The sequence below is a fragment of the Aotus nancymaae genome, unplaced genomic scaffold (genome assembly GCF_030222135.1).
Source record: "Aotus nancymaae isolate 86718 unplaced genomic scaffold, 86718_ANA_hifiasm-v0.15.2.pri h1tg000059l, whole genome shotgun sequence".
In the NCBI taxonomy this organism is placed as follows: domain Eukaryota; kingdom Metazoa; phylum Chordata; class Mammalia; order Primates; family Aotidae; genus Aotus; species Aotus nancymaae.
Genome location: NW_026988473.1, coordinates 59,866,731 through 59,892,795, shown reverse-complemented (window position 1 = coordinate 59,892,795; position 26,065 = coordinate 59,866,731). Strand labels below are relative to the sequence as shown.

At 35.7% G+C, this 26,065-nt stretch overlaps 1 protein-coding gene across 4 annotated transcripts in view; it reads right to left on the bottom strand.

Moving 5' to 3' along the window:
• The window catches only part of UVRAG (UV radiation resistance associated), a 311,056-nt gene that overhangs the window by 109,463 nt on the left and 175,528 nt on the right, over positions 1-26,065 (bottom strand). For all 4 annotated transcript variants that reach the window (XM_064365305.1, XM_012469641.3, XM_064365303.1 and 1 more), the window contains exons 10-12: positions 24,246-24,333; positions 23,300-23,360; positions 15,132-15,297 (exon numbers count right to left, since the gene is read on the bottom strand). In XM_064365305.1, the coding sequence (XP_064221375.1) occupies positions 15,132-15,297; positions 23,300-23,360; positions 24,246-24,333 (315 nt within the window). The remainder of the gene's footprint in view (positions 1-15,131; positions 15,298-23,299; positions 23,361-24,245; positions 24,334-26,065) is intronic.

Sequence of the window (26,065 nt, the reverse complement as noted above, 5' to 3'; positions counted from 1 at the left end):
TTACCAAACTATGGGAAATCAAGAAAGAGATTACAAGGAAAGTTTTATATAATAAGGGAGGGCCTCATGTACAACCACAGTTTTGATGCTAGAGATGGCTAGGGAGGGCATTCCAGATAAATAGAACAGCATGGACAATGAGTATCAAGGTGAGAAAATATTGTGATGTATTTGGAAAACAACCAATTGTTCATTTAGACTGAAGTATAGATTATCAACTGGGAAGGAATCTGGGGATAAGACTAAAAAAGTAAATAGTAGGCCAGACTGAGACTATTTAGTTTGAAATTGCTCTGCACTCCTTGTAATAATAAGGGCTTCAGCATTCATTAACCCATAGCTTCCAAGACACACATGCTTACTTGACTACTTAGTAGATTGTAGGGAGTAAACTCTTAGCCTATTTGAGGTACAAACACTGGAGATATTGTGGGTTTGGTTCCAAACCACTGCAAAAAAGTTGGTATCTCAGCCGAGTGTTGTGGCTCACACCTGCAATCCCAGCATTTGGGGAGGGTGAGGCAGAAGGATCACTTGAGACCAGGAGTTCGAGATCAGCCTGGTCAATATAGTGAGACCCTGTCTCTACAAAAAAATATAAATAAATAAACTGAATATCTCAATAAAGAGCGAGTCACACTATTTGTTTCCCAGTGTATACGAAAATAGCATTATGTTTTAAAAACATCTTTGAACATGTGTTCATGGAAAAAAACTAAATAAAGTACAAAATATATATATATATATTTTTGAGATGGAGTTTTGCTCTTGTTACCCAGGCTGGAGTGCAATGGCACGATCTCGGCTCACTGCAACCTCCACCTCCTGGGTTCAAGCAGTTCTCCTGCCTCAGCCTCCTGAGTAGCTGGGATTACAGGTGTGCGCCACCATGCGCAGCTAATTTTTTGTATTTTTAGTAGAGAAGGGTTTCACCATGTTGACCAGGATGGTCTCGATCTCTTGACCGCGTGATCCACCCGCCTCGGCCTCCCAAAGTGCTGGGATTACAGGCGTGAGTCACCGCGCCCGGCCATATATTTTAAAATAATGTATGTATCTTAATTTAAAAACATATTACTGCTAAAAATGCTAATGCACATCTGAGCCTTCAGAGAATCATAATCTTTTTGCTAGTGGAGGGTCTTGCCTTGTTGGTGATGGCTGCTGAAGACTGCAGAGGCTGTGACAATTTCTTAAAATAAGACAATAATGAAGTTTTCGGCATCAATTGACTCTTCCTTTCATGAATGATTTCTCTGTAGCATGCAATGGTGTTTGATAGCATTTACCCACAGTAGAATTTCTTTTACAATTGGAGTCAAGCCTTCCTCTCAAATCCTGCCACTTCCTTGTCAATTAAGTTCATGTAACATTCTAAATCCTCTTTTTACATCATCTTCACTAGAATTAGGTTTCACTCAAGGAACCACTTTCTTTGCTCATCCTTAAGAAACAACTCCTCATTTTTAAACTTTTATCATGAGACAGTTATTTCTTCCACTGAAGTCTTGAACCCTTCAAAATCATCCACGAGGGTTGGAATCAACTTCTTCCAAACTTTTGTTAATGCTGATATTCTGATCTCCTCCCATGAATCATCAATGTTCTGAATGGCATTTAGAATGGTGAATACTGTCCAGAAGATTTTCAATGGACTTTGCCCAGATCCATCAGAGGAATCACTGTGTATGGCAGCTATAGCCTTATAAAATGTGATGAAATGTGTTTCTTAAATAAGACTTGAAAATTGAAATGACTCCTTCATCCATGTGCTGCAGAATGGATATTGTGTTAGCAGGCATGAAGACAACTTTAGTCTTCTTGTACATCTCCATCAGCGCTCTTGGGTAACCAGGTGTGTTTTCAATGAACAGTAATATTTTGAAAGGAATATGTTTTTCTGAGCAGTAGGTCTCAACAGGGGCCTTAAAATATTTAGTAAACTATATTGTAAACAGATGTGCCGTCATCCAGGATTTGATGTTCCATTTATGAAACAGAGTATAGTTAGCATCATTCTTAAGTGCCCCAGGATTTTCAGAATGGTTACTGAACATTAGCTTAAAATTAGCAGCTATACCAGCCCCTAATTAAATAGTCATCCTTTCCTTTGAAGCTCTGCAGTCAGACATTGACTTCTCCTTTCCAGCTATCAAAGTCCTAGATGACATTTTCTTCCAACAGAAGGCTATTTTGTCTACCTTGAAACTCTGCTGTTTGTGTAGCCACCTTCATCAATGATCTTCGCTAGATCTTCTGGATAACTTGCTGCAGCTTCTCTATCAGCACTTCCTGGCTTCACCTTGCACTTCTATGTTCTAGGGATGGCTTCTTTCCTTAAACTTCATTACCAACCACTGTAGCTTCCAACTTTTCTACAGCTTCCTCATTTCTCTCAGATTTCAAATAACTGAAGAAAGTTAGGTCCTTGCTCTGGACCAGGCTTTGGCTTAAGGGAATGTTGTGGCTGGTTTGATCTTCTATCCAGACCAATAAAACTGTATACATATCAGCAATAAGTATTTTCACTTTCTTATCATTTGTATGTTCACTGGAGTAACACTTTTAATTTCCTTCAAGGACTTTTCCTTTGAATTTACAACTTGGCTATTTCACACAAGAGGCCTAGCTTTCAGCCCATCTCAGCTTTCCATATGCTTTCCTCACTAAGCTCAATCATTCCTAGCTTTTAATTTAAAATGAGATATTGGAACTCTTCCTTTCACTTAAACATTTACAAGACATTATAGGGCTATATTAATTGGTCTAGTTTCAATAATGTTGTGTCTCAGGGAATATGGAAGAGGCTAGAGGAGAGAAAAAGAGATGGGGGAACAGCTGGTCAGTGGAGCAGTCAGAACATACACCACATTTTTTAAGTTTGCCATCTTATATGGGTGTGATTTGTGCTGTCCCAAAATAATTACAATAATAACATGAAAGATCACTGAATAATGAAAAGGTTGAAATATTGTGAGTTAATAAAATGTGACACAGAGACAAACAGACTTGCTTGATGCAAGGTTACCCCAAACCTTCAATCTGTAAAAAAAATAGTGTCCATGAAGCACAATAATGCAAAATGCAATAAAATGAGGTATGCCTGTAAACAGACAAGGCTTCAGACGTACACCAGTTTCTACCCCTGCATTATGGGGAACTTCACTAGTCCTCTGCACTTATACCATTGACTTAAAAATAATGTACCTCACAGCATTATTACAAAAGGAAATATAGTACTTTCCCACTGAGCTACATTTTTAATTTTCCTTAACCTTTTGTTAGGCCTATCTTCTAGCACATAGAATTAATAAAAACTTACATGCCTGTAATTCCTATTGCAAAGCTCAATGTACACATAATAGTAGTTGCAAAATTTTGTTAAGCATTTCTGTATACCGAGCACTGCACTTTATTTAATCCTTATACCAACCTAGTGCATAGTGACATAGGTACTATACCAGGAGAACCAAGACTCAGAGAGGAGCACATTACCTCAGTCACTCAGCAATAAGAGAAAAGCCAACATGACCCCAAAGCCCAAAATAATTGGAAATAAAAAACAAACACTTCATCAAGTTTAAATAATTGGAAGCAATAGAGAAAGATGCATTGTGCATGGCACCTTTTAGACAAAAAAAAAAATGTCAAGTGAACCAACTAACAAATGTGACTTGAATAATTACCATTTTCAGTGAGAACGTAACAGTAATTCTGCTTAACATTCAGAGATTCACATTACTGCATTCTTTATAAGAATGCTTTCCCTAAATCAGGAAAAGGAGTATTTCAGGCTCCAGTACAGACCCATTTTGATAAATACACTTCTTCCATCTCCTACATGTTTGCCTTGCAAGTACTATACCTAATAATTAGCACTTTGGCCGTGTGTGGTGGCTCACGCCTGTAATCCCAGCACTCTGAAAGGCCAAGGGGGGGAACATGAGGTCAGGAGTTCAAGACCAGCCTGGCCAATATGGTGAAACTCCATCTCTACTAAAAATACAAAACTAGCTGGGTGTGGTGGTGCGCACCTATAGTCTCAGCTACTCGGGAAGCTGAGGCAGAAGAATCGCTTGAACCTGGGAGGCGGAGGTTGCAGTGAGCCAAGATCTCGCCACTGCACTCCAGCCTGGGCAACAAAGTGAGACTCTGTCTCAAATAATAATAATAATAATAATAATAATAATAATAATAATAGGCACTTCATCTTCTGGCTTGCCTCTCCTCAGGGGGGCCTATCAAAATGAATGCTTAGTTAACTTGTATGACCTCACTTCATCTTTCAATCTGTTTCTCCATTTGTGAAATGAAGGGTTTAATCAGATGATGTAATAATATTCTGACTGGTTCTAAAACACAGTAAGTCTACAATTGGGCATGGACTTTTTTTTTTCATCTTTATTTCTGTTCCATGGTGTACTGTTAGGTAATTCTAAAGAGTTGGACTACAGTCACTTGGGAAAGTTTTCACATGAACAGAAATTTCTCAAGTTAGGTCAAATTCCTGTAATCAAGTGGAAAATCCAAAAGAACTAATAATTTCATTCATTTCAGCAGTATTAGTCACCCTGAAAAATATTTGCTTAATTGTACTTTAAAGTTGCATGCAAGGAAAGTAGAAAACCAAAGCATTTGGTCCACTCTTTTCCACTGCCTCAAGTCACCATATTCATCATCCAATTTAAAGGTTTGGGGTCTGGGTCTACTGAGTGTTCTAAATGCCAACATTTGAGCAACAACCTATAATAAAATGAAGATGAAAGGTTATAAGAAATGTTCTAATTTATAGCATACACAGAAGAGGGTTGGAAATGAAAGCCATAGCATTTAAGCCTAAGCATGATATGAAAATTTCCCACTTCTGGAAGAAGGCCATCATATTTAATTGGATGCCACAAAAACAAACAGATGCTAATTTAGTGAAAACAGCAATCATTTCTGAACTCTCTGCACTAAAAGCAGCTTAACAAACAGGAGCTGAGAATTTTTAAAGGAAGGAATATGTACTTCTTAATATAAGATGTTGTCAACAGGTGTTTTAAGTGTACCTGAAGCAGGTAATAACAGAAATGAGGGGTCAGAATTACAGCAGTCTGAAAACCAGATTCTAGAATTTTCATTTATGTTTTCAATATAAGCTTTTTATCAACAAAATCCTGGATGCCAGTCACTATTTCTACAGAAAACTTATTACTTACCAAATAAAGCTCCAGGTATTCTGATTGTTTCAAGAAGATGCCATCAGAAAGACATTTTCATTCATTTATTTATCAAGTCAGTGTTGCTTAGCCAAGGAATCAGCCTGCTCACTGCTACTCTGCAAACTCCTTTGGCTCTTCCTTCTTGGCAAAATGCAACCTAGTTATGCTGAATGCGAAGGTCCATAAACCTCTAGACCTATCTATGTGGTTGCAAGAATAATAAACAACTCAGGTCATAAGACTTGGGGATCTGTTTGGCCAACCTCTTTATACATAGGATGTATGACCTCCTTGTGCACCTAGTCACAAAAAAAAGGTGTTAGACCATTCCACTCTCATGAGAATCAGGTCCACATGCAATGACTATGATCTTGGCCAAATATCATCTGAAAAGAAATCAGAATCAATCAGGTAAAAAGGGCAACTCTTGGGGTTTTGGTCAGATCAGGATCCTCCATAGGAACAAATCTAAGTTCACAAAATCAAGGAAACAGCATTACCACTTCTCTAAGTTCCAATAACTCTACAACAGAAAAATAGCTAACCATCTTTTAGAGATTTATAAAAGTATTGTTGTGAGCAGGCCAGAAAGTTTCAAAAGTGCCTGCCAATTATACTACTCCTTGTTTATCCTCTTGAGAATAAAACGAACTTCAGACATCTCTTAAGGCCTTGAAAAAGCCATATGCTCTGATCAGCTAGGTCCTAACTCATGGCTTGTTTTACTAATCCATTCTGAATTTATTATCTACCAGACAGTTAAGTAGCACAATAACAATAACATACATTTCATTTCAAAAATCACTTTAAAACATACTTTTCAGTCCTCAGTGAAAGAAGCAAGGGTGGAGGAATATTGCAGCTGGACTCTGGTTACATTCCTCATGTTTTGTGGTCTGAGCCTCACAGTGAAATGCAGCAAAGATTTCAGAGTTTCCCTTTACAGTATGCAGGTGTACAAGTAATGGTTTAGGCAAGGAATCAGTCCAAGCCTGGGTTTCAAACAGGCCAGACAAAGAAAAGAAATTGGTCTTTTTTTCCTCCAGCAAAACTGGATAAATAGAGCTTTGAATTCTAACATCTCATGTACCAATAGCTAGATGAGACAGGTAATCAGAGAGGGGAGAGGCTGAAAATTCCTAGGGCCATTACATTAATTATAACTGCCCAATGAATCATTCAATTTCTATTTGCCATCTCCCATGAAGATCTGATTCCACCTAATGTCCTGGAAAGGTTTACATCAAAATTAAAAACTCAAGAGAAAGAACAACCATGTCTAATCTGCTCTTTCAGTGATCCAGGCTAAGAATAACTGAGGCATAAGCATAATCAATAAATGTATTTCTATTTATATATTTATGTATACATTTATGTTGTTTCAAAAAGGATTTGAAATACTTCACAAAAATGCATAAAACCAGCTAAAACACTTAATAGTTCCTAAAATCTAAAACAGCATCCATTGTAAAATGCATCATTAACTTGTATAACACTAAGAAAAGATAAGTACTATCAATTATAATATGACATGCCATTAATTATAAGATGCCTCTCATTTTATCAATATTAAAATGTCCAAAATGTATATATCAAAATCAACAAAATACAATATGTGTTTCAGCAAAAGGTGGAAGATAGAGGCAGAATATAAAATTCATTAACCAAAATGCAATTCCTGTGGTTCCTCTGGCTGCCAAAGAAAAAAGGGATAGCATAATCACCTAAAACTAGCTGGCCTTACCAGATCACTTGAGAAAATCGATCAATAAATCAATAATCACTGCTGCTACTCACACTACTTGAAAATGCCCAAATGTTAAGTTGCTACTTCACAAATTAAAGTGTGCAACTGATCCGGAGCAAAAATATTTACCATCTCAAGGAACACCCTTCCTACAAGCTCCCGAAGTGATTTTCCTGCATAACTAATTTTAAAGTCAGACCATCATGAAAATTTTGATAAAAATCTGGAAAGACACTTAATTTGAACATTATGGCACTAGGAGAAGGCTGTTTGGAAATAGAACAGAGAACTGCCAGGTGATCTTTCTTAAAGTATATATCTGGTCATGGTATTCTCTTTTGCTCAAAATCATCTAGGCGCCCCTTCATCCCTTATAAGCCATGTTTTTCATCATTAAACAAACCAAATGATGTCAGTAAAAATGGTACAATAGACAGAGCCAAAGACCTGTACCTCCAGAGAAACATCTAAGAAAAAAAAAAAATCAAGGAAAATTGTCAAAATCAACTTTGTCAAAACCCCGGAAAATAGTCAAAGGTTTGTATCAATTGCCTAAATGTTGAACCAAGAAAAAGAAAACTCAAACCAGGAGGAAAGTTTTGCAGCTTTTTGATTTGCCCTGGCCCCACCCTCCTCTTCAGTTCAGCATTGGTCTTGCAGACGACAGACAGCCCGCCCTCCCAGTATGGCACTTGATTTTTGGATCTTGAGGGAACAGACCAGATTCTTATTCTAAAAACAAGTGTGTCTGTTCAGACTTGTCTGGCGGCTACCTAAGGACTAATGTGAGTCACTTTCCTTTGTTCCTCACCCAGTCTGAACTCATTCAGAGCTGAAAAGCAGCTAACAATGTTCAAGTAGTAAGGCAAACAAAAAACCCAGAGCCACCAGGGGCAAAAAATTACAGTTCAGATAAAAAACAGATTGCCTAAAGCCTAGGAAGAAAAGCTGGAGAGTTTCTTTGAGAGATTAGGTCATTCAAAAGTGTCCAAGTATACTGGGGAATTTAGAAGCTACGTTCATACCCAAAACAAGATGCATGTTCAGAAAAAACCTGCGAGTGGCCTACCTTTCCCTCTGGCTGACAGCTAGGCTCAGTGCAACCAGAAAGTGAAGGCTAAGGCCTTCAACTGAAATTAAAGGACCATAGATAGTAACTTGAAGCTGTACAAAGAAATAAAAATCCAGACAAGGTAATTACATATGTTTAAAAAAAAAAAAGATAGTATTATGGGCACACAATGTATAATGATGCAATTTGTGACAATAACATAAAGATAGGAGGGAGGAACAGAGGTGTATAGAACAGAGTTTTTATATGCTACTGAAGCTAACTAGTATCAATTCAAACTAAAATGTTATAAATATAGGATGTTAATTAAAATCCCCATCATAACCATAAAAAAATCTATAAAACACACAGACAAGGAAATGAGAAAGGAATCAAAATGGTACACTACAAAAAAATACCAATTAGGCACAAAAGAAGGCAGTAATAAAGGAAAGGAGACACACAAAAAAGCATAAGACATACAGAAAACAAATAGTAAAGTGGCATAAGTTTTTCCCTATGAGTAACTAAGTGGAAGTGAATTAAAAACTCTAATCAAAAGGCAGAGATTGGAGGAATGCATAAAAGGCATGCTCTAACCCTATATGCCATCTTCAAGAGATTTATTCTAGATCAAAAGGTTCCAAGTGAAAATATGGGAAAGATATTCCATGCAAATAGTAACCAAAAGAGAGCTGGGCTGGTTATGCTAATACCAGATAAAACAGTCTTTTGGCCAAAAGTTGTTACGAGAGTCAACAATATACCAATAAAGGAGTCAATTCATCAGGCTGACATAACAAGAAATATGTGCACCAGACAACAGAGGTCTGAAACATGAAGCAAATGTTGACAGAATTGAAAGGAGAAATACAGTTTTACAGTAATAGTTGAATTCAATATCCCACTCTCAATAATAAGTGGAACATTTAGACAGAAGCTCAATAAGGAAACAGAAGACTTGAGAATGTCATAAACCAACCAGATCTAACAGACATAAATAAAACACTGCATCTAATGACAGCAGAATACACATTCTTCTCAAGTGCATGTGGAATGTTCTCCAGGACAGACAATACATTAGGCCACAAAACAAGTCTTAATAATTAAAAAAATATTAAAATCATAAAGCTAACTTCTCTGCTTCTATATCACAATGGAATAAAATGAGAAATCAATAATGAAAGGAAAACTAGAAAATTCACAAATACATAAAAATTAAACAATCCCTTCTCTATTTTTTATTTTTTTGAGACAGGGTCTTGCTCTGTCACCCAGACTAGAATGCAGTGGTGTGATCTTGGCTCACTGCAGACTTTGCCTCCTGGGCTTAATCAATTATCCCACGTCACCTTCTTGAGTAACTGGGACTATAGGTGCACATCACCACGCTCAGCTAATTTTCATATTTTTTTGTAAAGACAGCTAAATTTAGTATTTTTCAATGAGAAAGAAAAGGAATTTAATGAGCAATAAGAAATCATCCGGAGGTAAAAAACTCATTGATAATAGTAAGTACCCAGAAAAACACAGCATATTGTAACACTGTAATTGTTCTGTGTAAACAACTCTTAAGAAGAAAGACTAAAATATGAGCCAATCAAAAATAATAAGGACAACTTTTCAAGACACAAACAGTACAATAAAATATAAGCAGGAGGAAAAATTAAAGTGTAGAGTTTTTATTAGTTTTCTTTTCATTTATGCAATCAGTGTTGTCTTTGGTTTAAAGTAGTAGGTTATAACATAGTATTTGCAAGCCTTATAGTAATTTCAAATAAGAAAATATACAACAGATACACACACAAAAAATCAAGACATTATATCATAACACCAGAGAAAATCACCTTTACTAAAAAAGGACAGATAGAAAAGAAAGAAGGAAGAGAAGACCACAAAACAACCTAAAAACAAATGATAAAATTAAGTCCATACATCTCAATAACGTTGAATGTAAATGGATTAAACTCTCCAATCAAAAGATGGAGAGTAGCTGAATAGATTTAAAAAAAAAAACAGGACCCAATGATCCATTGCCTACAAGAAACATACTTCACCTATAAAGACACATATAAACTGAAAATAAAGGGATGGAAAAAGATATTCCATGCCAATGGAAACCAAAAAAGAGAAGGAGCAGCTATACTTATATCAGACAAAATAGATTTCAGAGCAAAAACTGTAAGATGATACAAAGAAGGTCACTGTATAAATGATAAAGGGATCAATTCAGCAAGTGGATATAACAATTGTAAATATATATGCACCCAACACTGGAGCACCCAGATACATAAAGCAAATAGTATTAGAGCTAAAAGAGAGACAGACCCCAATATGATAATGGCTGGCCAGAAAATCAACAAAGAAACACTGAACTTAATCTGCACTATAGACCAAATGGACCTAATAGATATCACAGAACATTTAACCCAACAGCTGCAGAATACACAGTCTTCTCCTCAGCTATGGCTCTTTCTCAAGGATATCCCATATGTTAGGTCACAAAATAAATCAGTCCTAAAACATTCAAACAAACCTGAAATAATATCAAGCATCTTCTCTGACCACAATGGAATAAAACTAGAAGTCATTAACAAGAGGAACTTTGGAAACTACACAAAGATGTGGAAATTAAACAATATGCTCCTGAATAACCAGTAGGTCATTAAAGAACTTAAGAAAGAAATTAAGAAAATTCTTGAAAGCAGTCAAAATGGAAACACAATACACCAAAATCGACGAGATACAGCAAATGTATCTCCCAAGAGGGAAGTTTACAGCTATAAGTAACTGTACAAAAAATAAGAAAACTTCAAATAAATAACTTAACTAGAACAGCGAGAGCTAGAAGAGCATCTAAAAGAACTAGAAAAGCAAGAGCAAACCAAATCCAAAATTAGTAGAAGAAAAGAAATAATAAAGATCAGAGCAGAAATAAATAAAATTGAAATGAAGAAAATGCAAAGGATCAATGAAATGAAAAGCTGGTTTTTTGGAAAAAATAAACAAAATTGACGAACCTTTAGTCAGACTAAGAAAAAAAGACACAAGACCCAAGTAAATAAAATCAGAGATGAAAGAGGAGATACTACAACTGGTACGTCAGAAATTCAAAGGATCATTAGTGGCTACTATGAGCAACTATATGACAGTAAATTTGAAAATCTAGAAGAAATGGATAAATTTCTAGACAAATACAACCCATTGAGCCATAAAGAAATCCAAAACCTGAACAGACCAGTGACAAGTAATGAGATCAAAGCTATAATAAAAAGTCTCCCAGCAAAGAAAAGTCCAGAACTTGATAGCTTAACTGCTGAATTCAACCAAACATCTAAAGATGAACTGATGATACCCATCCTACTCAAACTAGTCCAAAAATAGAAGAGGAAGGAATACTTCCAAACTCATTCTCCAAGGTCAGTATTACCCTGATACCAAAACCAGACATAAACACATCAAAAAAAGAGAACAGGCCAAAAACTCTAATGACTAATGATGCAAAAACCTTCAGCAAAATATTAGCAAACTGAATTCAACAACATATTAAAAAGACCATTTATCATGGCCAAGTGGGATTTATCCTAGGCATGCAAAGATGGTTGAACCTATGAAAATCAATCAATGTGATACATCAAATCAACAGAATGGAGGACAAACACCATTTGATCATTTCAATTGATTCCAAAAAAGCATTTGATAAAATTCAACATCCCCTCATGAGAAAAACCTTCAAAAACCTGGGTATGGAAGAAACATACCTCAACATAATAAAAGCCATATACAACAGACTCACAGTTAGTATCATACTGAATGAGGAAAAACTGAAAGCCTTTCCTCCAAGATCTGGAACATGACAAGGATGCCCACTGTCACAACTGTTATTCAATATAGTACTAGAAGTCCTAGCTAGAACGATCAGATAAGAGAAAGAAATAAAGGGCATCCAAATAGGAAAGCAAGAAATCAAATTATTCTTGTTCTCAGATGACATGATCTTATATTTGAAAAAAATCTAAAGACTCCACCAAAAAATTACTAGAACTGATAAATTCAGTAAAACTGCAGGATACAAAACTGACATATAAAAATCAGTAGCATTTCTACATGGCAACAGCAAACAATGGGGAAAAAAATCAAGAAAGTAATCCCAATTACAACAGTTACAAATAAAATTAAATATCTAGGAATTAACCAAAGAAGCGAAAGATTTCTGTAACAAAAACTATAAAACACTGATGCAAGAACATGCGGAAAATATTTTTAAAAATCCACATTCGGCCGGGCGCGGTGGCTCAAGCCTGTAATCCCAGCACTTTGGGAGGCCGAGGCGGGTGGATCACGAGGTCAAGAGATCGAGACCATCCTGGTCAACATGGTGAAACCCCGTCTCTACTAATACAAAAAATTAGCTGGGCACGGTGGCGCGTGCCTGTAATCCCAGCTACTCAGGAGGCTGAGGCAGGAGAATTGCCTGAACACAGGAGGCGGAGATTGCGGTGAGCCGAGATCGCGCCATTGCGCTCCAGCCTGGGTATCAAGAGCGAAACTCCGTCTCAAAAAAAAAAAAAAAAAAAAAAAAAAAAAATCCACATTCATGGATAAGAAGAATCAATAGTATTAAAATGTCTATTCTGCCCAAAGCAATCTACATATTTAATGCAATCCCTATCAAACTATCAATTACATTCTTCACAGAAACAGAAAAAAAATTCTAAAATGTATATGGAACCACAAATAAACAAAGCTATTCTGAGCAAAAAGAAGAAAGCTATAGGAATCATATTACCTGACTTCAAATTATACCACAGAGGAACCAAACAGCATGGTATTGGCATAAAAACAGACACACAGACCAAAGGAACAGAATAGAAAACCCAGAAATAAATCCACACATTTACAGTGAAATCATTCTCAACAAGATGCCAAGAACAAATATTGGGGGAAAGACAGTCTCTTCAATAAATGGTGCTGAGAGAACCGGATATCCACATGCAGAAGAATGAAACTAGATCCCTATCTCTTACCATATACAATAGTCACTTCAGTTTAGTTTATTAATTGTGCCGTTCAGGCCTTTTAGACACTAACTGATTATTTTGCCTACTTGTTCTAATAATTAAGGAAAGAAAACTTAGAAGTCCCCTGCCATCAAATTTCCTTGCTATTCTGTTAATTTTTGTCTATACGTTTTTTAAGTTTATGGTTTTAAGTGTGTATATATCCACATACACACACACACACATTTAGAATTCACTGTATTATAAAATGTTCTACTTTATTTAAATTGCCTTAAATTTTACTTTGATATTAGTTATATTAGCTTTCATTTAGATAAAATCTGCACAATATATCTTAATTCACTCTTTTATTTTCAACATTTTTGTGTCCTTATATTTGAGGTGTCTTCTTTTTTTTTTTTTGAGATGGAGTCTTGCTTTGTCACCCAGGCTGGAGTGCAGTGGTGCCATCTCAGCTCACTGCAACCTCTGTCCCCTGCATCAGCCTCCTGAGTAGCTGGAATTACAGATGCATGCCACCATGCCCGGTTAATTTTTGTATTTTTAGTAGATATGGGGTTTCACCACGTTGGCCAGGCTGGTCTCAAACACCTGACCTCGTGATCTGCCCGCCTCAGCCTCCCAAAGTGCTGGGATTACAGATGTGAACTACCGCGCCCAGCCAAGGTGTCTCCTGAAGGGATGAGTTTACGTTTCAGTTTGTTTCTGATGATCTTTATTTGTAAGAAGAATACAAATGCCATTTACATTTAATGCAACTACAGGATAAATTTGGGTTCATAACTACAAATTTGTTTGGTGTTTGTTCCACTTATTTAATGTTTACTTTCATTTCTTTTCTTACCTGCATTTGAATTAATCAAGTATTTTAAAACTTTTTCCATTTATTAATAGAAAAAAATTATACATCTATTAATTTTTTGCTTGTACAAGACAACTCTTTTAGTGGTTCTGAAACTACAATAGGCAACCTTGATTTGAGTCTGATATAAATTAGTACCTTTACCATTTTCCAGACAATGCTAAGATCTCAGAGCACTTTAACCCCACTCAACCCTTTCTACTTTTTGTGTTAGAATCATGCACTATAATCTTATTTTATTATGTATATGCATGTTATATTTAAGAAGAAATTACTATATTTTATAGTCAAAATGAATTTAGATATACATCTTTATCCTTTCTGTTGTTCTTTGTTCCATACTGTGTTTCTGTGTGAAATTATTTTTATTCTTTCTTTAGTATTTCCTTTACTGTAGGTTTGCTGGGACACATTTTCTCAGTTTTGATGGTCTGAAATATCTTTATTTTGCCTGTACTTTTTAAGAATATTTTCACTGGGTATAGAATTTTTTTTTTCAGTATTGTATAATGTCACTGCATCACTGTCTGCCTTCTATTGTTCCATTGAGACATCAGCTTTCAGTCTTACTATCAATCTTTTCATGCTATCATGTCTTTCTCTGTAGTTGCTTTTAGTATTTTCACTTTATCTTTGATATTCAGCTGTTCAATTTCCCCAGGTATGTTTCTTTATTGTCACTCTATTTTGTTAGTACTTCTTGAATTTGTAACTTCATGTCTTTTGTTAAATTTGAAAATTCTTACTCATTATCTCTTAAAATTTTGTGTTTACCCCACAACCTTTCCAGCCTCTCTGTGTCTGAAATTACATGTATATCAGACACTTTTATTTTTCTACTGACCTACTTTCCAATTCACTAATCTACTTTTCAGCTATGTTCAATTTGCCACTGTATCTTCTCTAGTTAGATCTCTGACAAATCTTTTAACATTTTACTTGTTGAGTAGCAGGCAAGAGGTACTAGATGAATATTTGTAGATTATATGGCACTTATCCTCACAAAAGTAAGAAGAAAATAAATGAAACAAGTAAATTTTTGCTACCATTAGCAATTTTTGGAAGTCCAGGGGTTGAGTCACTAAAATTTATATGAATAACTACATTTGATTTAAATAAAATGAAGCACTCTATAAAGGTTATATAAAAGTTGTCACAATTTAGGTTACATTTGACATATTATATTGTATCCCACATTTTATATACTGGCTTGATTTAAAAATCATTTTTGAAAAAAGACACTTACTCTCTCTCCTTTTCCGTCAGCTTGTCATTGATATTGTCTTTGATTGTTGATCTAGACCCTTTATGAATTATAGGATATCTGAGGGGCACTTGCAGGAAAAAGGAAATCATGGAGACCAAATGTGCAGTATAACCAAGGGCAACAGCAATGCTTCCATCATCTTTTGCTGTAAATTCAAAAGCAGAGAAAAGAGAATAACTATTTACCTTATAAATAACTATGAGATAATAAATCATTTCAAAGAATATCTTATAGAAATATGTAGTACATAAGATATTAATCACTTATCTAAATTACATAAATTTTATGCAAATTTAAACATATTAACAAGACTTGAAATTTCATCTACTAACTGCATGTAAAATTATTTCCCAATAATTAATATGATGAGATTAACATTTGATATATATCTTAAAGCAAGAACTCTTACTATGTCCAAATAACCATTGCTTTCTTTCTCAGCATTTTTACAGGAAGAATTAATACTTGAGTCTATTGTATGATGTGAAAATTAGCTTCAGAGGTTTAAACATAAAAAACACACTATACAGTGGTTATATATTTTATTCATTAACAATTTCCTAGGCAATATAGTTGTACTATTTTACAACATTATTAATTCTAAAGGGAAATGAAATAGTATAATCATTCTTCTGGGGCATGTTCTTGATATTGAAAAAGGCAGTGTTACATAAATAAGCCTACAAAGTTTGATGTGGGGTAAGGGGGAAAATGTTTTAAGCAGCAAAAGCAAAAGGTGAAAAACCACTGTTCGTATACTATCCTATTTATGCAATATAGGTGGAAGCAACTACTAGGAAAAAATGCATGTATCCTATAATCAGACATAAACATTTAGCTTTCAAAAAGCCACAGATAATTACATTTATTAAACTTATCCAGATTTCTGCCACTATCTATTAAGTGATAAATGATGATTCATGTGCTAAGAACAGGGAGCAATATAATCAAAAGTTTTAAAGTTCCCCCAAGAGGAACGAAATAGGATCTTTTCGGTATACAGTATTCCTAAAATGCTTTTAAGAGTGCACAAGTGCATGTGTGTACACTCATACACTAAAACGTCTAACACATAATCTGGAATATCCCATCTGGCTAGGGAAGAAGAACCAAAATGATCACAATGACCATGGCTTGACTATTCTCTGACTTCTAAAGGCGGCTTTAACCTTAATTACTAATAAAAATTTTTGCATTCTTTCTATTTCTACTTAATATGGTAGAAATGCCACTATAGCCACTATAGCATTCCTCAGTGAATTCTCTACCCTTAACTACCATAGCAGACTATTGGTTTTTCTTTGATAGTCTTATTAAAATATATATATATATAGATATATATATCTATATATATATATATAGACATATATATATATTTTCTGTCCAGAACTGTCTGTAGTACTTTATATATAACATTCATTCACTAACAATGTAAAATTAAACACCTTTTAATTGCTATTTCATTTATTTATAAATAAAGAAACTAAGGATCAGAGATTAAGGAATCTTTCCAAAGTAATAGAGCTAGTAAACAGGTTGGCTTGACAACTGATCCTACACCCTTAACCAGTCTACCGTACTGTCTCAGAACTGTATTGTTAAAAATTAATATAAAAATTATTTTTTTAAAAAGATGGGGTCTCACTATGTTGCCCAGGCTGATGTCAAACTCCTGGGCTCAAGTAATCCTCATGCCTCAACCTCCCAAGTAACTGGGACTACAGGTGTGTGCCACTGTGCCCACCATATTTTAAAAATATATTTAATATGTTTTCCATATTACATATAATGATTTTTTAATTTGGAAGCCTCGAATGTACCAAGTACGTGACACACATGTACCACCTTAGTTTCTTCACAGTTTTCTAGTAAGAGCAAAGAACACATAAAACGTCTGAGAGTCCTCGATGACTTGCACAGTACTCAACAGAAAATGGGCTTCTCAAGGAATGTCTGCTCTCTGAAACAAGCTCATGGGAAAAAATCAAACAGCAGTCATTTTCCACCATCTACTGAGTCATGCCCTCACTAACTAGAATCCTAATTATTTTCAGAGACCATGTCTTCTTGCCCCAGTCCCACCCAAGTACCTCGAGTACTACTACAACACTTTCCTTCTGCTGAAACCCACACATCATAATACCTTAGGGACTAAAAGTACTTTATATTATAAATTTGTTACATTATAAATTCATTATCATACAATAATAGAACAAACAGAAACTTCCACAATCACTGAGTCTGATACTATCAACTTGGAGAAGAGACAAATAAGACCCAGGTGGTATAAATGGCTTGGTCAAAGCCATATAGGTAGAAACTATGAGTGGTGAAATAACTGAGAGAATGGTGTCCACAATTCTCCAGAATATCTATAAAGGTGTGGAGTCACAGCTGGAACTGTGAGTTTCTTCCCAGGTCACTGAATTCTGCCTCCTGCTTTCCGTAAAGATTAGGGTTTATCAAATTTAAAATATTCCTGTCAGTAAAAGGACTTGATCTTTAAATAACCACCTTTTAAAGGGAGAGGGAAGAGGAAGAGGAGGAGGATTTAAAAGCAGATAATACTACGCTAACTTGCAGCTTCCCTGTATGTGCTTTATACAAAGCTTTTCCTTTCCTATATGACCTGACAGAAGAGGTTTGGAAAACTTCTAGAATGCAGCAGGCCTCTTAATTAGCCTTACAAGCAGGTTAAATGCAAACTATGAATGTTTTAAAAATATCTAATGCTAAACACTCAAGCATCTATATTTTTTCCATATTATGAAAGGAGACTGCTAAAGAATTGTATTTGTGTATTTTGAGACTACATCCACATCTCTATTAAAAGAGCAAAAAGATAGTTTTCTAACATCACTTCCCACCAATGAACAAAACAATTTTACTTAAATTTAAAGATTAAAAAGGTATAAGAGGAGTCTCACACAGAAACAAAAAACCAAAAAGATATAGCACACACTGAAAATTGAATAATACTGGAAATCAGCTTTGATTCAGGTTATTCACACTCACCATTCTTGCCACAAGTCTTCCCACTCCACCTATTAAACATTCTAGGTTTCCCATTCCAGGCCATAGTGCTCCATCACAGCCTCAGTGTTAAACATTGTGGTGTTAGATTTCCAATATTGAAGCTTTATATTAAAAAGCATTTTAAAAGGACCACGAGTGAAGCATTATAGGGCTCAAGGGTATTCCAATGCCCTCAAAAGGAAAACCACCTCCTGGTAGGGAAGTCACTTTCATCACCCCAAGACCACTGAATCTCCAGTGGGAAAATGTGAGCTCATGTGGTTAATTATGGCTATTGCAGGCCATGCAACCTCAGATGTCACATTCTGTTGCCAATCACTTTAGCTAAAAAACCAAAAGGTTTAAGGTTTCCAGCATTCCGAGATCTGAAAGATTTTTTTTACCTGCCACAGCCAAAACCCAGCTCTCTGGGGCGTGCTTTTCCAGTAAGCATTAATGACGTCCGTAACACCTAATGCAGAGCAGAGGTTTGTGTACCTTATGCTGTTCTGGGGTTAGAAAGGTCACAGACGAAAGTTTTGTGAGTGAGAAGCTGGAGCAAGAGTGGAGGGTCCAGGGAGAAACAGGAATGAACCCTAAGATTCAGGTATGTGAAAAAGATGCTAATTCAAACAAAGTTTTAAGGGGCTTGAAAATAACATAAAAACTCACAGTTTCCTCATAATAAATATTTCTGGATTATTTTTGAAATGTAAGTAACCACTCAAGGCTGCAGCTTTTGTGTAATTTTTATGACAACAAATTCCACAAACACACAATGGCCATGACAACATTATAAATTAATTCAAATGTTCCTTTGACTTATAGGTTGGACAAACTATTAATATTCAAATGCATCCAAGTACAATAAGTGATCTAAAAGCTCTTACCATCCTGCCTTCCCAATCACTGAGGCAGCTGATTTGTTAAGGAACCAAGCACCCACTGATCCAGACAGGACAAAATATTTAAGACTCTAATCACTGCCACAGCAGCTATGGAATCATTCCATGTTCTCAATGAGACACTGTTTGACATATGGACTCTCCTTTCCAAGAAATCATGCCTGCATAAAGGGATACAGACACAGAAGGAAATCTGGGTCTCATTACCACAAAAGGCTCTCGTGTTATGGATTACTTAAAATACACACGCACAAACATTTTTTTTAAGCTAAATGTCTCAGTCAGCGGAACTCAAATGAACACCCTTCACTGGACAATTTTCTCCCATTGTGTCCAGGTCTCCTTGGCATACTCCAACAGTAACTTACCCATTTAGAAAAGCACAATAATGTTGGAGTTTCCCAAACAGCATCACCCATGCAGTGTCAAGTCTATCCCAGCAAAGTCTCATGAATATCACAGAATAGCCAGCTTGGAGTTCCTTTACTACAGTCTCTCCCAGAAAAGCAGCTGCTATAGAATACTAAAAAGTTGTCACAAGTTTAAAGAGGTTATCATTCAAAGCAAGGAAGTAAACTGCATTGTGGCAGGAATAATATGAATCTTAGAATCAGGCAGACCAGGAATAATCTTAGCTTTATCACTGGTTATTATGGCTCCTTGAAAAAATTAATCTCTCTGAGCCTTAAATTTCTTTTTCTTTTTCTTTTTTTTTTTTTTAATTTAGCGTTCTTTCCTCACATATGAAATTAATTCTCACAATTGTGAGAATTAGGGCAAATGTGAGCACATCATGTTCTATGTTACTATATTTCTTTTCCTTTTTTATATTCTATTTTGAAATGGGTTCTCACTCTGTCAGAAAGGCTGGAGTGCAGTTGCATGATCATAGCTCACCATGGCCTCAAACTCCTGGTTACAAGCAATCCTCCCACCTCGTTCTCCCAAAGTGCTAGGATTACAGGCATGAGCCACCATGCCCAGCCTATGTTATTATATTTCTATTCACCCAGCCTACAATGTCTTCTTACTCTCTTTCTACTGGAAAACAACATTTTATCTCTTAAGTCAGTGAAAGCAACATCTTCTCTATAAAATTTTCCTGATCCCCTCCTGATAGAATTAATTATTCTCACTTTTTTGAGTACCATGTACCTAGTATAAACTTCCAAGTACCTGACACAGAGTATGAATTCAGTATTTCTTGATTGTCTTGACTACAAATCTGATATCCTGAACTGGACTGTAATCTCACTAAGATGGGATCAATGTCTTAACCATCTCATACCCTCAACACCTGGCACCATGGATAACATACAAAGAGCATTTAATACATTTAGTCAATGGAAGTGCCTTGCAGGATATTAACATAAGATTTTTTTTTTTTTTTTAAGACAGAGTCTCACTCTGTCGCTCAGGCTGGAGTGCAGAGGCACAATCTTGGCTTGAACCTTCGCCTCCAGGTTCAAGCGGTTCTTGAGCCTTGGCCTCCCAAACAGCTGAAATTATCGGCATGTGCCACCACAGCTAAAATTAGCCACACCAAGCTAATTTTTTGTATTTTTGGTAGAAACAGGGTTTCACCATGTTGGTCAGGCTGGTCTCAAACTCTTGACCTCAAATGATCTGCCCACTTCAGCCTCCCAAAATGTTGGAATTACAGGCGTGAGCCACTGCGCCCAGCCAACATAAGATTTTTAAAGTCCAATATTACTGCATGTGCTTCTTAAAATTTCTGATTCCTTAGGGTAATGGGGAATGAATAGGACCTTAAAATAAAATTAAACATTTATTTCATTTTATCTCACATTTTGTTTTTCAACAACTGTACTAAAAGACTACACTAAGTTATTAAAGGGTAGAGAGACTGTATTCCGCTTGTTGGGGATTCTAAGTGTAGATAACTACAAAAGCTATGAAAACGAGGAGACAAGGAATTTCAAAGAAAACAAAATAGAATCAAGAAACATCTCAGAGTAATCAGGCCACCACTCCTGATATTCCTGCTTCCCTGACTGCCCACTTCAAATCATTCTGTATTTAGCAGCCAGAATGACTTTTAAAAGTCTAACTCAGCTCATGCCATCCCCCTTCTTGAAGTCCCTCAGGCATTTCCTACTTCCTAGATAATAAAACACCAACTCCTTACAGTGACCTCAAGGCCCTGGCTGCCCTCTCCTGCCTCGTCTAATGCAGCTCTTCTCCTCGCTCACTTAGGCTCCAGCTGCACAGGTCTGGTCTTTTCTGTCCTTCTTTCCTCTCTCTTTTGCAAGTAATTCCAATTACATTTATTGAGTACCTCCTACATGAAAAGCTTTTTCAAATGTCATTTCATTCAATCATTACAATAAATTACAGATATAGATGTCTTATTTTATAAGAAATTAAGCTGAAAGATTACATGATTTACCCAAAATACAAGTTTTTTCTCACATGCCCCCACTCTGAGTTTTTTGAGAGATGCCACACCCATTCCTCCTTCATCATCACCTTTGTACTTGCTGACCCTTCCCCCAGCTGTAGCATAGTTGACTCCTTTTAGCCTTCGATTTTTATACTTCTCCTTAGAGAGGTCTTCTCTGACTGCTTTATCTAAAGCAGTTTCTTCCATTCTCTGTGACAGCATATTCTTTTATTAAATACTTGCTACATACTTATTTACTTGCTTACTGGCTGTCTCCCCCAGTAAGCTCCATGGAAGGAGAGAAAATGTTTACTTTCTGCATCTTTGTATCCTCAAAAGGCACAGTGCCTGGCATTTAGGTGTTCAATGAACATTTTTTTTTCAATGAATGATGTTCTGTATCCCAGGAAACTGGTACGGGGCACAAGTACTCAATACATTTACTAACTAAATGAATAAATGAGGAAAATGATGCGCCATGGGCTTCAAGACTCCACTACTTTGCCTACAATTAACATCAAAGCACACTTTTGTGAATGTCTTACAGAGATTTGAGGGAGCACTATGAAATGGAAACCAAACAAATCCCAGCTATATTATTATCTAGTTTGTGGTCTCAAGCAAATCACTGAATACCATTTTCCTTATAGGATCCTTTTGTTTGCTTTTGTTAGTATTAAAGATTAGGCAAAATCTCATGCATTTATAGCTATTGTATACCTCACTTAATTTTCACAACAATCATATAAGATAGGTAGGGCATAAATTAATAGTTCATTCAATCAATTAGGAAATTAAAGGTTACATGACTTGCTCCAAATTACACGGTTTATAGAAGGGAATCAGGACTTGAACATAGGTCTTCCAACTCCTGGTTTATCACTCTCCTTTCATCACATCTGAACCACTCACAGGTAAGGGCCCAAGGGGGCAACAAATTAAAACAGTCTTAGATGTTAAATGACAACCAGTAACAACAGCTTGTTTATAGGAAAATGAAAGTTCTGATCAAAACTAGTAATGCTCTCTTCTTCAGTAACTTCTCAAGTAGATAATATGCTGGCTTTGGGAATAATCTATAAAGATATCTAGTAGGCCTCAAAGCACTGTTTAGCCTAAGGAAAAAGAACCCACTTTGCTAACAATAAAAATAATCACTTTACTGATATGCCAAAGAAAATACATTCTTTGGAAAATTTGTTTATTTTAAAAATATTTATTTAATATTTAATATTATTATTATTTGCAAAAAGAGTAGGAAAAAGAAAAGATTTTAAAATATAGAAATTACTAAGGATCATATTCTATACTACAGTTAATGTTATTTATTTATTTATTTTAAGTTAAAAGATAAGAGAAATGATAGTATAACAAATTGAGCCTGTGGTAATGGAAACGTCACAAAATTAAATTTTCAAATACTTTCCAGGTCAGCAGTAATGACTTTCTGAATAATAACTGAACAGATTAGCATTTGCTGTTCCTCTGCTCCCAACTACACCCAAATTTTTCATAAAAATCAAACCAAAATTGGAAAGGCAGTTATCTGTATTCTTAAGAACCCTACTGCCTAATTTGCTTTAAGTCCATTTAAAAACTGTTTTCTTTTAAATTTCTAATATAAGGTTCAGTAATTATTTTTCTATGATCAGACCTAACATTCTGTCTCCTATCAGGGAGTCTGACACAGATACTTGCAATTGGGAGAGGACAGAAGGTCCAAAAACTCTTTTGGATAAAGTGCTAGGCAACCAACATTTCAAGATATTCTATTTCCACACATTAATATATACCAAATCTTTCAAAACAAAAAATTCAAATACCTTGGAAGTCCTCAGAATTAGGCAACTTGACACTGCATACAAAGTAATCCTTATGCTCATTCTGTGAATTTAATTAAAGAATGAAATTAATAATTAAAGCGAAGAAACTCGAAGTCAAATCTCAAAGAATTCAGCAGATTGGTGCTGACTCAAAGAAAACACTGTTCTAAACTTCAAGTATTATCATAATTGTTGAAGCTGGATGATGAGTACATGATAATTCATTCTACTCTCTCCCTATCTTTACATATATACTTGAAACGTTCTACAATAACATTTAAGACATCATGTCCAAGGAATAAGTCATGTAAAATTATCATTATAAAAATATCCTTGGTTCATTCACATATATAAATGGTTTAACAAGATTCTATAAGCAAACTCAAATCCTATTAGCTTTCTTCTCTGAAAATTAGTGTTTTAAATCACTTTTCATTAAAAAGAAAACTATCAAATTTAGCAGATTTCATTCTCTGAAAAATAATCCTAATCAATTTTATTAAAGTTTTCCTTTTCCCATTCATTCTAAGAAACTAGGTTCGAAAACCTAATAGCCTGACAGTTACCCCAGGAATATCTTTAATACTAATACACGAAAATTAATTAGCAATCATATTCTTAAAGCAGTGCACATATATCTGCATGTATGTGTCAGAAATAGTGATAGTGGATAATGCAGTTAAGTAAAAAGATCCTAAAGAAACCAAAAATAATTTGGCAGTCTTTCACACGATTAGTGCATCCCACCACCAAACTGATATAAATGAAATTGTGGAACCTAAGGCCAAACAAGTCTAAATCTATATTTTAAATAGACATTCACTCCTGAATGAGTCATGACAGAGCACATGATTAAGCCTAGAGCAATGAGTTTTTTAATTGAGAGGAAATTTCACACAATTATCTTTTCAAAAAGAAAAATATTTTCAGAAAATTTGAAACTTACCAAATCAATAGGGTAAATGTAGGAAAGCTCAGAGAGTAATTGTCTGCAACGAATTGTCAACTGAGCATTAGTCTTCAAAAAGAGTTCTCTAATGAGGAAAGAAAAAAATACATTTATTTAAAAAATATACTTGCATGCTTTGCAACATTTATTTCCATATAATTAATGCAAAGAAAGATTATACTATCTGTAATAGGCCACAGAAACTCAGAAGTAGAAGCATAAATAATAGCTACCATAAGTCTTGACCTATCTCCAAATAGTATCAATCAAGTTAACTATATACTGAATGCTACTGTGTGTGATCAGTACCATGCTAAGATATTTAAGGGGACTAGGAATAGTGGCTCACTCCCGTAATCCCAGTACTTTGGGAGGCCCAGGAGTTCAAGACCAACCTGGGCAACATAGGGAGACCCTGTCTCTACAAAAACAAAAAAATTAGCTAGGTTTGGTGGCATATGCATGTGGTCCCAGCTACTTGGGAGGCCGATGTAGGAGGACTGCTGGGGCCTGGGAGGTTGAAGCTGCAGCAAGCTCTGACCATGCCACTGCACTCCAGTCTAGGCACCAGAAAAAGACATTGTCTTTGAAAAAAAAAGAAATGTAAAGGGCACAAGTAATCATTCACTTGGCATCTACAAATGGCCTTATTTAGTTATTATAACAACTCTAGTAAGTTGATATTATTATACCTATTTACAAACAAGGAAACAATATTTGGAGAATCTGAGTAATCTGACCAGGATTTCATAGTCAATTTAATGAGGCCAGTTTGATTTCAAAAAAGATCTGGATAGTATTTCCTCAAGAAATATTCTATATTTCACTCACAATTACATATAATTACCTCAAAAACCAACATGTTGTACTATGAGAAAAAAACATATAAAGAACAAATAAACAAAAAGCTGTAACATGAGATTACCCAGCTCTTCTCTCTTTTTTTTTTGAGATGGGGTCTCACACTGTCAGTCAGGCTGGAGAACAGTGCGTGATCTCGACTCATTGAAGCCTTGACCTTCCCAGGCTCAGGTGATCGTTTCCTGAGAAGCTGGGACTACAGGTGTACTCAACTATGCCTGGCTAATTTTTTTATTTTTTGTACAGATAAGGGTTCATCATGTTGCCCAGGTTGGTCTTGAACTCCTAGGCTTAAGCCATCTGTCCGTCTCAGCCTACAAAAGTGCTGGGATCACAGGCATGAGACACTGTGTCTGGCACCAGCTCTTCTCTTACACTACTTAAGAAACATGACCAACAGATAAAATACCTGTAAAATAAGTTGTTTGATCAACTGTGTCAAGAATTTAAGAACAAAAGAAATGTAGGAGAAACTGTAGGTCAAAGTGTAAAAAAACTATAGTATAATGCAAAGAGCACTGTGATATAATATGACATATATATGATCTTTCTCCCTGGTTCTTATCACAGAGCACCTAAAAACCCTTGGAACTTCCTAAGTGATAAGAGTGTCTTTTGCTATTCATTATGACCCCCTTTTGATCACACCATAGTTTATGCTAATGAGATGACTTAAGGCAGGGCTCCTAGACAGCCTCAGGATGGAACTGGCCACTAGAAAGATCAACTGATGAGAGAGTTGGACTTTTCTTCCCCATCCACCAACCTCTGAGAAGAGGGCTGGAGCTTAAGACCTATGCAAACTCTCGCATGACAAGAGTTAATGAGCTTCCAGACTGTGACAGTGTCTGGAGATTGATATGCACAGACAGGGCATGGAAGCCCATGCTCCCTCCTCCATACCTTACCCTATGCATTTCTTCCATCTTGTTCATCTGGATCTTTTGTAATGTCCT